Genomic DNA, 15,163 nt, shown 5'->3' with positions numbered 1-15,163 from the left:
GCTGCTCTGCAATTCATGGTGGCCAGCGATTAGGCCTCAATGGGAAAATATGACTTTACAAATTATTTCACATTTTCTCATTTTGCTGAACAGCTGCCACAGGACCAGAGGGAACAGTTTCAGGATCTCATCACAGAAGGCCAGACAATTGTCAAGGCTTTCTTTCAGGCCTCACTTAGGCCTGGTCTACACTAGGCGTTTAAATCGGTTTTAGGAGCGTAAAACCGATTTAACGCCAAAACCGTCCACACTAGGAGGCACCTTATATCGATTTTAATGGCTCTTTAAACCGGTTTCTGTACTCCTCCCTAACGAGAGGAGTAACGCTAGTATCGGTATTAACATATCGGATTAGGGTTAGTGTGGACGCTGATCGACGGTATTGGCCTCCGGGAGCTATCCCACAGTGCACCAGTGACCGCTCTGGACCGCAATCTGAACTCGGATGCAGTGGTCAGGTAAACAGGAAAAGCCCCGCGAACTTTTGAATATTTCCTGTTTGCCCAGCATGGAGCTCCGATCAGCACGGGTGGCGATGCAGTCCGAAATCAAAATAAAAAAAAGAGCTCCCGCATGGACCATGCGGATGTGATCGCTGTAAGGGCAGGCAAATCCGTTCTATCCGTTCTATCAGCGCTCCGTTACAGAAGATGAAATTCAGAATCCTTTTTTAAAAATCTCCAGACAGACGCCATAGCAGGGACTCAGCGCACTGCAGCGTGACAAGCGTAACGGAAAGCCAAAGAATCAAATGGATGCGCATGGACTGGAGGACTGAAGCTATCCCACAGTTCCTGCAGCCTCCTAAAATTATTTGCATTCTTGGCTGAGCTCCAAATGCTTCTAGGGTCAAACACAGTGCCCGCGGGTCAGGGCATAGCTTGGCAATCTACTCACCCACCCCCCACCCACCCCCAGAAGCGAAAGGTAAAACAATCCTCTGACTCTTTTACATGTCACCCTATCTTTACTGAATGCTGCAGATAGAGGCGATAGTGCAGCACTCAACACCAACATCCTTGCTCCCCCCCCCGCCATGGGCGGCTGATGGTACAAAAGGATGGAAATCCATCTTCATCATCAGCATAAGCTGATCGTACAAAATGATGGAAATCCATCCTCATCATCAGCCTCAGCTGATGGTACAAAAGGACTGGTAACCGTCCTCGTCATCAGCCTATTGGCCCTAATTTTTTCTGGTGGATGGATGGTGCAATATGGCTGGTAACCATCCTCATCATAGCAACAGGGGGCTGAGCTCCATCAGCCCCCACCCTTCATGTGTAAAGAAAAGATTCAGTTGCCCCTGGACTAGCAGTGGGATGCTGGGCTTCTCTCCTACACACTGCTTAATGTCCTGTCTGGACTATCATAGCAGCTGGAGGCTGCCTTCCACTCATTTCTCACTAACAAGTCAGTGTGTCTTATTCCTGCATTCTTTATTAATTCATCACACAAGTGGGGGGACAATGCTACGGTAGCCAAGAAAGGCTGGGGGAAGAACGGAATCAACAGGTGGGGTTGTTACAGGAGCACCCCCTGTGAATAGCATACAGATAATAATTTCTGCGGGCTCTGACACAGAGCAGGTGGTTCTCTAGCACACTTGCCTATATTAGGCAGCACTGATTCTATTTTTAGATACCAAAAAGGAGGGATTGACTCAGGGAGTCATTCCCAATTTTTGCTTTTGCACCCCTGGCTGATCGGCCAGGGGCACTTATGACAGCAGCCAATGGTACAAAACGATGGAAGGTGCAATATGGCTAGTAACCACTCTTGGCTTTTGCGCCCCTGGCTGATTGACCAGGGGCACTAGCAGCAAATGGTACAAAAGGACTGGTAGCCATGATCATCCTCAGTTCCAATTTATGGAAGGGTTTGGATGGTGCAATATGGCTAGTAACCATCTCTGCTGTCATGCAAAAGCAAAAGCATGCTTCTGTGTAGCGCTGCTGAATCGCCTCTGTGAGCGGCATCTAGTACACATACGGTGAGAGTCACAAACGGCAAAAAAAGCTCCATGATTGCCATGCTATGGCATCTGCCAGGGCAATCCAGGGGAAAAAGGCGCGAAATGCTTGTCTGCCGTTGCTTTCCCAGACGAAGGAGTGACTGACGACATTTACCCAGAACCACCCGTTCTATCCGTTCTATCAGCGCTCCGTTACAGAAGATGAAATTCAGAATCCTTTTTTAAAAATCTCCAGACAGACGCCATAGCAGGGACTCAGCGCACTGCAGCGTGACAAGCGTAACGGAAAGCCAAAGAATCAAATGGATGCGCATGGACTGGAGGACTGAAGCTATCCCACAGTTCCTGCAGCCTCCTAAAATTATTTGCATTCTTGGCTGAGCTCCAAATGCTTCTAGGGTCAAACACAGTGCCCGCGGGTCAGGGCATAGCTTGGCAATCTACTCACCCACCCCCCACCCACCCCCAGAAGCGAAAGGTAAAACAATCCTCTGACTCTTTTACATGTCACCCTATCTTTACTGAATGCTGCAGATAGAGGCGATAGTGCAGCACTCAACACCAACATCCTTGCTCCCCCCCCCGCCATGGGCGGCTGATGGTACAAAAGGATGGAAATCCATCTTCATCATCAGCATAAGCTGATCGTACAAAATGATGGAAATCCATCCTCATCATCAGCCTCAGCTGATGGTACAAAAGGACTGGTAACCGTCCTCGTCATCAGCCTATTGGCCCTAATTTTTTCTGGTGGATGGATGGTGCAATATGGCTGGTAACCATCCTCATCATAGCAACAGGGGGCTGAGCTCCATCAGCCCCCACCCTTCATGTGTAAAGAAAAGATTCAGTTGCCCCTGGACTAGCAGTGGGATGCTGGGCTTCTCTCCTACACACTGCTTAATGTCCTGTCTGGACTATCATAGCAGCTGGAGGCTGCCTTCCACTCATTTCTCACTAACAAGTCAGTGTGTCTTATTCCTGCATTCTTTATTAATTCATCACACAAGTGGGGGGACAATGCTACGGTAGCCAAGAAAGGCTGGGGGAAGAACGGAATCAACAGGTGGGGTTGTTACAGGAGCACCCCCTGTGAATAGCATACAGATAATAATTTCTGCGGGCTCTGACACAGAGCAGGTGGTTCTCTAGCACACTTGCCTATATTAGGCAGCACTGATTCTATTTTTAGATACCAAAAAGGAGGGATTGACTCAGGGAGTCATTCCCAATTTTTGCTTTTGCGCCCCTGGCTGATCGGCCAGGGGCACTTATGACAGCAGCCAATGGTACAAAACGATGGAAGGTGCAATATGGCTAGTAACCACTCTTGGCTTTTGCGCCCCTGGCTGATTGACCAGGGGCACTAGCAGCAAATGGTACAAAAGGACTGGTAGCCATGATCATCCTCAGTTCCAATTTATGGAAGGGTTTGGATGGTGCAATATGGCTAGTAACCATCTCTGCTGTCATGCAAAAGCAAAAGCATGCTTCTGTGTAGCGCTGCTGAATCGCCTCTGTGAGCGGCATCTAGTACACATACGGTGAGAGTCACAAACGGCAAAAAAAGCTCCATGATTGCCATGCTATGGCATCTGCCAGGGCAATCCAGGGGAAAAAGGCGCGAAATGCTTGTCTGCCGTTGCTTTCCCAGACGAAGGAGTGACTGACGACATTTACCCAGAACCACCCGCGACAATGATTTTTGCCCCATCAGGCACTGGGATCTCAACCCGGAAGTTCCAAGGGGCGGGGGAGGCTGCGGGAACTATGGGATAGCTAGGGAATAGCTACCCACAGTGCAACGCTCCAGAAATCGACGCTAGCCACGGACCATGGACGCACACCACCGATTTAATGTGCTTAGTATGGCCGCGCTCCACCCGATTTTATAAATTCTGTTTTACAAAACCGGTTTATGCAAATTCGGAATAATCCCGTAGTGTAGACGTACCCTTAGCATCGCTGTCACAGCTTTGCCCTCTGTGGCTACCACCATAGTCTATGCATCGAGTATGTTGGCTGCAATCCTCCAGCCTTCCCTGGGAAATACAAAACAACTGTGGAGGATTTTCCCTTTGAAGGCCTGAAGCTCTTCAGTGGTTCCTCGATGGGTCCCTCTACTCCCACCAAAGACTTGCTCAATACTGTGGTGTCTACACTACTGTGACAAAAAGGAAATACAGCAAGTCTCAAACAGCTCAATGGTCCTGCCCATTTATCAAACCATGTTCACCAAACTTCCCAGAAAGAAACCTAGATTTCCCAAGAAGGCTTCACAGTTGAGAAGGAACTGGAGTGATGGTGGGTCCATCCCTCCCTATATACTCTTGTACCAGGGCATGAAGATGATGTGTAGGGTGCAGCTGTGGACACTGTTGACAGTATCTCCCATTAAATGAGAATGAGCACATGCAGATCCTGGCATGAAGTATCCATAGGAACAAAACATCTTGAAGAACTCTAGTTATGATACACCTTTTGTCTCACTGCTTTGAAATGCAAATGCCTTGTGCACCAGGGTGAATTTCACCTTAGTGTTGGATAATTATCACTGCCTGTAGCATAAATTAAATTTATTTCATGAAAATTGGGTAAAACCCCTTCTGTACAGAAAAGAGAAATGTAAGGGATAGGCACATTTCCAATATGCAATACAGAACATTGCAGCATAGCTTATCTCCCTAGCATTTTCATTCCGAAGTATTACAAAATACTTTGCAGCCAGTTACAGACTATACAAGTAATGTGTACAAAAATACAAGTAATGTGTACAAATTATCCATAGGGTCTCTTTGCCTCTGATATAGTTTTGTCTCTATACCCTTTGTGTTTAATATTTGTTTTAACATTTTTATTAGACATCCAGAGATGTTTGGGAACAGTACATTCTTGAACTAAAATGTAGTGTTATTAATGTTGTTGATTATTAGACTTCAGAAACTTGGAAATGGTGAAATAGAGAATGCCAGTTATGCAGGAAAACTTAACAGGAAATATACTACATGTCAGTTCCTTCATGTGTTTGAATCTAGTATGCCAATTGCCTCCCCTCAATGGTTTTAAACCTGGCAGACTATCATGTCATGTATCTTCAGGAAATTTAGGAGGTGGAATCCATGTCAGTTCATTTCTGCTTCAGAAATCCTGAAACCAATAGAAAATATCATCTTATACTTGCTAGTTACTGCCTTTGCTTCAGGACCATTTGTACTGTCTGGACACCGGTAACTCTGCCTCGCAGACAAGAAATAGAATTGCACTTATGGAAATAGGATGTAAGTATCTCAAGAGGGAAATACGGTAGAGAGAAGGACTTCCGACTCTCTGAAAATTGAATGCTTTCAAGGAAATGAGCTAAGCTTTACAAATGGTATAAAAAGACTTGGAATTTTGGATTACACAGGGTAAGCAGAGCACGCATATGTTCAACCGGATGTCCTGAGGACAGATTATATAATCGTACAGCAAATAAATATGTAGTTGATGTTATCTGACCAACAATTGTGTTTTGTTAAGTCTGACATATGTTTCAAATGTAATGGAGGAAAAAACATTGTACTGCTTTAAATCAGTGATCTGTATGATCAAAAATAAGACACTTTCGTACATTAGACTCTTACCCACATCATGTCTATTCTTTTGTTGTTAAATAAATAAAATGCGAAGCACATTACTGTAATTAAGGACTCAAGGAAACCCATTGATCCATATTTGGAAATGTTGATAATTTGGTTTGCATCATTGCTGGATTGCATCAGACAATCAGATAGAATTATAAGTCAGTCTAACCATGATCTTTGCCCTAAGGCTTAATCTTTGCATTTCCAAAGAACACATGCAGCACATTTTTGTTGTATTATTGATTGCCTGGGAAGAAGTCAGTGACGGGGGTGGGGGTGTTCTGCATTCTTTGGAATCTGAAACAGAGAGTTTAAACCACATGCTCCTTGTTTGTTCCTAGGTTTTCAGAAAAAATGACCACCAAATGGCTTGAACTCTTTGAAGGTAGTGGTGTTCCATATGGTCCAATCAACAGTATGCAGCAAGTATTCTCGGATCCTCAGGTCAGTTCCCATGGAGCCTTTGTGATACATTAGTAACATATTTTACAAATATTCAATAACAATTGCTTTCCTCCACACCAGCTTTTAACTATCTATAAAAATGTGTTGAGTATGAGGCTAGTAACATGGTATAATTACAAACGATCATTAACTGCTGACCCTAAAATGGAGTGTACATTTGCAAATATAGCCTTTTCCATATTGCATTAGGCCATTGGTACATCAAATCTTGTACAGTATCTTGCTGTCATCAGTGGTCAATGTCTAATTCTTCAGAGGACAGGAGGGCAACATTTTTCTAGGCAAATACTGCAGGGCGGGAAAATAATTTTTCACTCTCACAGGCAATCATCCTAGTCTGTATAGTAGGTGTAACTACAAAGTATATTGATAAAAATGATCAAGCTTTGAATACAGTTGAATGAAAATATGATGGAGAAATATTTTGAGCTATTTCTTGGCTTGGAACTCCCAAGAACTAAGAGGAATTTGTCTTTTGCTTTTAGTATTTCACAAAGTTAAATGTTTCTTTATTCATAACAGATATCATACATTTGGTTAAAATATTCTTACCTTCTTATGCCCATAAACTTATGAAAGCTGGGCACTGCACCGATTTTCCCATTGGAGCTTGTTGGGTTGATTGTTCTCTCGCCAGCTCAACCAGTTCTGTCAAACAAAGTTAACAGGCTATATTTTGCACCTGTTCTGCTACTCAGTGAATCTCATTTAAATGAATTCCTGATGCTAGAATAAACCTGTTCCATAAAGACTATACATCTACTTGAGTGCAAATGTATGCACAGTGAACATCCTCTGAATAAAATATCTGATAAAGGAATGAGAGTGTTCAAGGAATCAAAATGCATCACTAAAAATTGTAAAATAGGATTGACTACTGAAATAAATGAATCTGTTCTGTATGTAATATCTGCTGTGCTCCAGTATATAGACTGTATAGTATATATACCAAGACTGTACACAAGAATAAAAGAACAGAAAATGAATGTGTGATAAAGGTATATCAAGGGCCTGCATTTATAAAGCTACTGCTGCATAAGAGTGGAAGTTTTGGTAGATTAATGCACTGTTATTCCTTGAAATGAGGTAGCACCATGCTGACTTTGCCTATGGAGGATAACCAGGCCAACTTTCTCACTTCATAATTTTCACGGGGATTAAGCTTGGGTTTTGTACACTACATTGCAGAAGGCTTTATTTTACTCAGGGGTTAGTTTGGTTGGGGGGTTATACATAGGGTGATACTGAAAAGGAGATCCTGCACTTTTTGTTCAGTGCACCACAAAATTAAAAAAAGTCAATAACAATATGAGAGAGAGGATTTTTTAGAGGTTAAAGTGATGATGTGTTGAAAGTGGGGTGAGTGTGTGGGGGGGAAAGTATCACTAAAGTACCCCTGCTGAAAACTGCATACCAAATTTAAGGGAGGACTGTGGTAGTTTCCCTGCTTCTGACAAAGTTTGCCTTCCCTCCGGATACTTTTAAATCATCTCTACCATGGGACACATAGTGATGCCCTTGCCTTTGAAATGGATCAGATTGCACCAATTGCCAGGTTTTTTCAAATTGTTTTCCAATTAAGGAGCATGCTTATTCCCAACTTCCATCATAGAACTTCCTGAAAAAATGTGTCCCTTCCACACACTCCTCTGGACTCATTTTTACACTATCGCTCTGTTCTCATCACTTCCTGGAACAAAATGTAAGCATTTCTAGTGAAGTGCAGCTTAATGGGTTTGTTTAGTAAATGGCGTTATCTCCCTCCCTGATCTATAGTTCTGAGAAAATGCTTGTGCTCAAACAAGTGAATAGCCCCTTTTCCCTGGAACTCAGGGTTTATCGTATAGTTATGGAAAGAAATGTGTGCTAGAATCCCTTGTTGAAATATTAGCATCACATGACTGGGTTAGATATTCTTTCTACACCATTATCTCTCTGAGAGGTGAATACAAGAGAAAGGACCAATGCGGAGTGCAGTAAACTCAGTCTTCCATTTGTGTTGGATATTTTGTTTAAATTTTAATTGTACTTTATATTTTTGTGGCGAGTACTCCAAACATCTGCAGATGGGTCCTCCGTTGCCCTTCCTGATCCAGTATCTCAAAAGTGACTTGGACTCAGAAGTTTAGGGCCAGTTCAAGGAAAAAGTTAGTGAATTTGCACCTATCCCTTTATTCTGGGATGCCAGTTTTCAACTGTGCATCCAGTCACTGTCCTTGTGTTTCAGCAGCAGCCACATGTCTGCATAAACCACCAATATACTATACACATTCTCACTCTTCAACAACAACTTTACCCTTCATAGACCATATTGTCAATTCCCTTCTTGCATTACAAAAAGCACTACAGTGGACTGGGAATGGGTAGAACAGAAAATCCACCAATCGCTCAGGTTCTGTAATCCAAATATCTCCAACACTCCCAAATCCCATTTATAACAGGAATAGAGGATGTTTCCCAACAGGACCATACCATAATCATAGCCAAAGTATCTGATATGTAAAACTTGTCCCACTTAGAATGATATACAGCATAAGGACTTTGTGATCACTCTGAAATAATGGAAGAATTCTTTTTTGTTCATCTTCTCTCAAGATCTGCCTAGACTAGGAAAATCTGTGTTTAGGAGATGTTAGCCAACTTGCGTTAATAAACACATTTTTTAAACACCATTTAGCACTAAATGTAGACAAAGGCAGTAGGATTTAAAACTCAAGGATTTACCACAATCAGCTAACACATTTTTAAATTTCACTAGCTTTGCCTCATTGTAGAGAACCAAAAGCAGTACCCAAACCGGTGGCCTTTGGATGTGGATACATTTTCCTTTAGCTCTAACTAGGATACCTTTGGAATCCACATGCTATGAAGGTTCTTCCCCGGTGGTCATTTACTAGCATTAGTACTAAAATATATATATAATAATATAAAATATAAGGGCTGGTCCACACTAAGAATCGGGGTCGAACTAGGGTACGCAAATTCAGCTACGTGAATAGCGTAGCTGAATTCGAAGTACCCTAGTTCGAACTACTCACCCGTCCAGACGCCGCGGAATCGAAGTCCGCGGCTCCAAGGTCGACTCCGCCACCGCCTTTTGCAGTGGTGGAGTACCGGAGTTCGAACTATCGCTTCCGGAGTTCGAACTATTGCGTCCAGATTAGACGCGATAGTTCGAACTCTGAGAAGTCGAACTCACCGTGTCGACCCGGCTCGTAAGTGTAGACTAGCCCTAATATATATATTCAGTAACATTAAGTCTTGAAACAGTTTCATTAATTTTCATCCCCACTGTTTCCTAATCATCTTCAGTTTTTTGTCATTCTTAATATAAAGCAGCAGTCATAAGATGTGGGCTCACACCACTGGTGACTGAGGCTTCACAATGTAGTGCATGTCAACAACCATCAAAGCGTTATGCCAGCACAGCTGTTAGCAATGCTTCAAAATGCTTTACGGTGCACCACAAGGCCTTTAGCAGCCAAAGACCAAGCGCATAGGGTAAAACTGAAGAGGGATGGAAGCAAGACTGAAGGGAAAGGGACGCAAGTCTAAAAGGGAGGACTGAAATGGTATACAATTTAATCAACTATAGGTGTGTGTCTTTCCCCCACCGTGGAATCATGGGGGTCAAAAGACGCCTATATAATTTCTTTTGTAAACTCAGAACAACTTGTCTGACCACGGGATGGTTTGTTAACATCATTAACAGCTTCAATCATACTGTAACTGAGCTGCCAAAAAAATGAGGTTTTTGACTAAGCTGGATCGCCAGGTGATACATTTTTTCCATGAATGGAATGAAATGTTGTCTACCTTTTCCCAACTGATTATAATCTTTTATTCATTTGTGTTGTTAAAATGAATACTGCAGGCATTCTCACTGCTAAGTCAATCAGTGTCTATGTGAGGGGGAGGGAGACAGGTTAAAAGGGTTGAGAGACAGGCATTTGCTCTCTTAGGGTCACTGATACAGTAGTTAAGAAAACATTCACACAGTTAAGACCCCTTAAAGGGACAACTTGCTTTCCTTAAAAAATGAGAGGGAAAGAGAGAGAGAAAAGTGTATTTATAGAAGGTCCTATAAAGGTACTGTATAAGCTATATGCTTGCAGCGTTTTATATTCAGACTTTTTCCAAGTTCTCTTTTTCTAAAATATGTTCTTTTAATCACGCCAAAATCATAGAGTACATTAAAAGAATTCTTTAAAAGTTTTAAAAATTTACTGGATGACCTGAGTGTGGTCCTATTTAACATACCCTTGGGAACATGTGTATGAAATACAATGTGGTTTGAGGTTTTCCAAACAATATCAACTTAAAAGAGAACATATTTTTTTTAACAGAAACAATTCAAATTCCTCCAAAAGATAAAACAAAACAAAAGCAGGTACGCACCATACTGCAGATAGGCCATGAAAGCATAAAGATCTCTGGCTATTAAATAAGGGGAATGAAAGTATTCTTCTTACTTTTTTCATTAGGTGTTCTGTCTTTTACAGTCACCATACAATGCCACTGTTGTTTCCGAATGGCTGGCAGAAATTTTAAAAAAGAATAAGATGGTTGCATTATGGACAATTTTTAATAAGTTGTTAGCTAATGTTTAAAACCACACTCCTTGATACATTTTATCATATCAATGCTGTGAGCAGAAAATAAAAACGAAAGTCCTGAAATGGTATTTTTTAGCAGAACAGTTAGACATACCACACAAGTTGAGTACATCAGGTGTAAGACATCCTGATGCATCACTTCTGAGAAGTATTGGGAGGGAAATATCAGAGTTGAAATATCACAGCTGGCTCTGATTTCAGCTCATGCCAAACACCTGCAAGCTCTAAAAGGATACCAAAACAAAACTCCACCCTGTGGCAGAAGGCCATCCCTTAACAACCCTTCCCTGAGTTTGCATCACTATAAAAATTAATTTAACATTTTTACAGAAACCTTATTCTTCCTGTCCCAGAAGACTAATACAGTTCCGTTAGCCATTCTGCTGAATATGCCTCAAAAACAGAAAGTTAAGAATTGAAATATTTGACAGTTGAAAATTATCTGATGTTTTCATCTTATTATTTGTGAAAGCCTGTGAAATTGGTGGGTTTTATTAACCCCTAGACTATATCATATTCTGTAAATCATTTCATTTGAACACGTCCTGGCAAAATTTTCCTAGCATCTGTAAAAGCTTCCACAATTGAACTTATGAACACAAAAAGCAACTCAAGAAACAAAGTATGTTTTAACGTTTAGTTTAGTTTTTTAAAAAGTGATGCACTTTAAGGATCATGTTTTGAATCACTTTAGTGGTTAATATTTACTGAAACAGTTTTGCAGTCCACTAAGGGTTATTCAAGTCAAGTGAAATTATATTCTTGTCTGTAATACTGCAGAAAATTTCTTACATACAGAGGTTCCTGCAACAGAAAAACAGTTGATGAAGGCCTTCAGGTTATACAGTGTTTCTGGAAGTAATTTCTAGTAGAGAGTGAAAGAGAGGAGTTAAATTTTGCATTTATCTCTTTGAGTATTGGACCTGGTTGGAAATTTTCCAATGGAATGTTTTTCCAGAAAATGCCATTGTGTCAAAAGCAAAGCATTTTGTGAGAACATGTTGCCTTTGAAAAAAATTATTTTGAAGTGAAAATTGGAAAAAAAGCCCCATGTTTCAATATAATTGAAACATTCCATTTAGACCTTTTCAAAACAAAATATTTCAAATTTCCATTTCAAAATGACTTTTCATTTCATTTTTAACACTATGAAGTATGATGTCAACAGTTGAAATCTGAATGAACTCTTTTAATTTTATCAAAATGAAACATTTTGATTGACCAAAAATGCAATTTTTTCCAGAATTTTGATTTGTGGAAAAATCTGAATTTTTTGTTTTCTTTCTGTTCTGAAACAAAAGAGATTTCAGAATTCTAGAACTCCCCTTGAAACAAAATGATGGTTCCTGCACACTCTAGGAAAGTAGTTACTGTATCCCCTTTCAGACTACTGTACCCCTTTCGGAAGTCTGATTTGTCTTGTGAACCCCAAATTTCACTTCACTAAAAACTACTTGCTTACAAAATCAGACATAAAAATGCAAAAGTGTCACAGCACATTAGTATTGAAAAATGTGTGTGTGTGTGTTAGTAATACATATGCCTACATGTGTTGTGAAGAGCCATCCCTTCTAGACTCCCATTTTATGAAGATCATAAATTCCTAAAAAAAAAGCATTTATTTCAAGCATAGTTGTCCAAAGATCTCAGAGAAGCACCAAAAACCTTCCAGTGAACTGGTTTTCAAATTAAAGAGGGAACCTGCAAGGACGTTTTCAAAAAGTTGCATTATGGGTTCTCAGTTCAGGAGCATAGTGAGAAGTGTCTCACTGACCTTTTCAAAACTTCAGTTCTTTCTTCACTATGCTCCAGCATTAGCAATTCACGACCCAGCTTTATCAAAGCCCTTTGGTTGGTTTGTCTCTTTGGAGACGTTGCACAGTGGTTCACTACTCCTGGATTTCAATAAAGTGATGCCAGTCAGTTTCAAAGGGTACGTCTACACTACGGGATTATTCCGAATTTACATAAACCGGTTTAACAAAACAGATTGTATAAAATCGAGTGTGCGCGGCCACACTAAACACATTAAATCGGTGGTGTGCGTCCACGGTCCGAGGCTAGCATCGATTTCTGGAGCATTGCACTGTGGGTAGCTATTCCGTAGCTATCCCATAGTTCCCGCAGCCTCCCCCGCCCCTTGGAATTTCCGGGTTGAGATCCCAGTGCCTGATGCGGCAAAATCATTGTCGCGGGTGGTTCTGGGTAAATGTCGTCAGTCACTCCTTCTGCTGGGAAAGCAACGGCAGACAAGCATTTCGTGCCTTTTTTCCCTGGATTGCCCTGGCAGATGCCATAGCATGGCAATCATGGAGCCTGTTTAGCCTTTTGTGACTGTCACCGTATGTGTACTAGATGCCGCTCACAGAGGCGATTCAGCAGCGCTACACAGCAGCATGCTTTTGCTTTTGCATGATAGCAGAGATGGTTACCAGCCATATTGTACCATCTACCATACCATAAATTGGTAATAAGATGATCGTGGCTACCAGTCCTTTTGCACTGCTCCAACTGTTGCTGTCATAAGTGCCCCTGGCTGCTCTTAGCCAGGGGCGCAAAAGCCAAAATTGGGAATGACTCCCTGAGTCAATCCCTCCTTTTTGGTATCTAAAAATAGTATCAGTCCTGCCTAGAATATAGGCAAGTGTACTAGAGAACCACTGTATCATAGAACCAGAGAGCACAGCTGCTCTGTGTCAGATCCTGCAGAAATTATGAGCTGTATGCTATTCACAGGGGGTGCTCCTGCAACAACCCCACCTGTTGATTCTGTTCTTCCCTCAGCCTTCCTGGGCTACCGTAGCATTGTCCCCCCACTTGTGTGATGAAGTAATAAAGAATGCAGGAATAAGACACAGTGACTTGTTAGTGAGATATGAGTGGAAGGCAGCCTCCAGCTGCTATGATAGTCCAGACAGGACAGTAAGGAGTGTGTAGGAGAGGAGCCCAGCATCCCTCTGCTAGTCCAGGGGCAATTGAATCTTTTCTTTACACATGAAGGGTGGGGGCTGATGGAGCTCAGCCCCCTGTTGCTATGATGACGATGGTTATCAGCCATACTGTACCATCTACCAGGAAAAATTAGGGCCAGGCGCCCTTGATTGACCTTACTGATGCTAGTCAGCATGGTTACCAGTCCTTTTGCACTGCCCCATGTGCCAATAGGCTGATGATGAGGACGGATACCAGCCATATTGCACCATCAGCCATCCATAGCGTGGGGGGAGCAAGGATGTTGGTGTTGAGTGCTGCACCATCGCGTCTATCTGCAGCATTCAGTAAAGATAGGGTGACATGTAAAAGAGTCAAGAGAGGATTGTTTTCCTTTCACTTCTGGGGGTGGGTGGGGGGGTGCGTAAATTGCCTAGCTATGCCCTGACCCACCGCGGACACTGTTTTTGACCCTAGAAGCATTTGGAGCTCAGCCAAGAATGCAAATGCTTTTCAAAGACTGCAGGAACTGTGGGATAGCTTGAGTCCTACAGTCCATGAGTGTCCATTTGATTCTTTGGCTTTCCGTTACGCTTGTCACGCAGCAGTGCGCTGAGTCCCTGCTATGGGATCTGTCTGGAGATTTTTTAAAAATGATTTTGAATTTCGTCTTCTGTAACGGAGTGCTGATAGAACAGATTTGCCTGCCCTTACAGCGATCACGTCCGCATCGTCCATGTGGGAGCTCTTTCTTTATTTTGATTTTTAACTGCATCACCACCCGTGCTGATCGGAGCTCCACGTTGGGCAAACAGGAAATATTCAAAAGTTCGCGGGGCTTTTCCTGTCTACCTGGCCACTGCATCCGAGTTCAGATTGCTGTCCAGAGCGGTCAGTGTTGCACTGTGGGATACCGCCCGGAGGCCAATACCGTCGATCTGCGGCCACACTAACCCCAATCCGATATGGTAATACCTATATTAGCGCTACTCCTCTCGTTAGGGAGGTGTACAGAAACCGGTTTAAAGAGCCCTTTATACCGATATAAAGGGCCTCTTAGTGTGGACGGGTGTGGCGTTAAATCGGTTTTACGCTCCTAAAACCGGTTTAAACGCCTAGTGTAGACCAGGCTAAAGAATCTGTACTTAAGGTCCTACAATCTTGGAATGCACTGAAGACAATGCCATTGAACTTTCAAGGAACTGTGCTTGCTGGTGTATAATTTCTTTGAAGTTCCTAACAGATGTTTATCTGACTGGAATTTTCATTCTTGGATACAGTGCAAATTTGGAGTCATAACTGAGCTGTATGGGTTTCATTATAGGTAAGAATACACATACTTAAATTATTACATTGTAATCCCATCACGTTTTGCAAGGTAAGTGGGATTGTCCTTGGTCTGTCTTCTAAGGTATAGCTAAGTGCTTGGAGGAGTTGGTGCCGGTGATTCTGTGGGTGGCATTCTTCCCACAAAGTCTGCATTTAACCAGTGCCACTGCGTAATGGTGGTAGACACTGTGCTGCTGGACTGCAGTCATTTGCTTGTGTTACGC

At 42.3% G+C, this 15,163-nt stretch overlaps 1 protein-coding gene across 5 annotated transcripts in view; it reads left to right on the top strand.

Moving 5' to 3' along the window:
* Positions 1-15,163, top strand: part of SUGCT (succinyl-CoA:glutarate-CoA transferase) — a 689,609-nt gene that overhangs the window by 248,609 nt on the left and 425,837 nt on the right. For all 5 annotated transcript variants that reach the window (XM_045005017.1, XM_045005019.1, XM_045005016.1 and 2 more), the window contains exon 12: positions 5,940-6,042. In XM_045005017.1, the coding sequence (XP_044860952.1) occupies positions 5,940-6,042 (103 nt within the window). The remainder of the gene's footprint in view (positions 1-5,939; positions 6,043-15,163) is intronic.

Source organism: Mauremys mutica, chromosome 2, assembly GCF_020497125.1.
Source record: "Mauremys mutica isolate MM-2020 ecotype Southern chromosome 2, ASM2049712v1, whole genome shotgun sequence".
NCBI lineage: Eukaryota > Metazoa > Chordata > Testudines > Geoemydidae > Mauremys > Mauremys mutica.
Note: the sequence above shows the minus strand (reverse complement) of the source record. Positions and strands in the feature narration are given on the sequence as shown.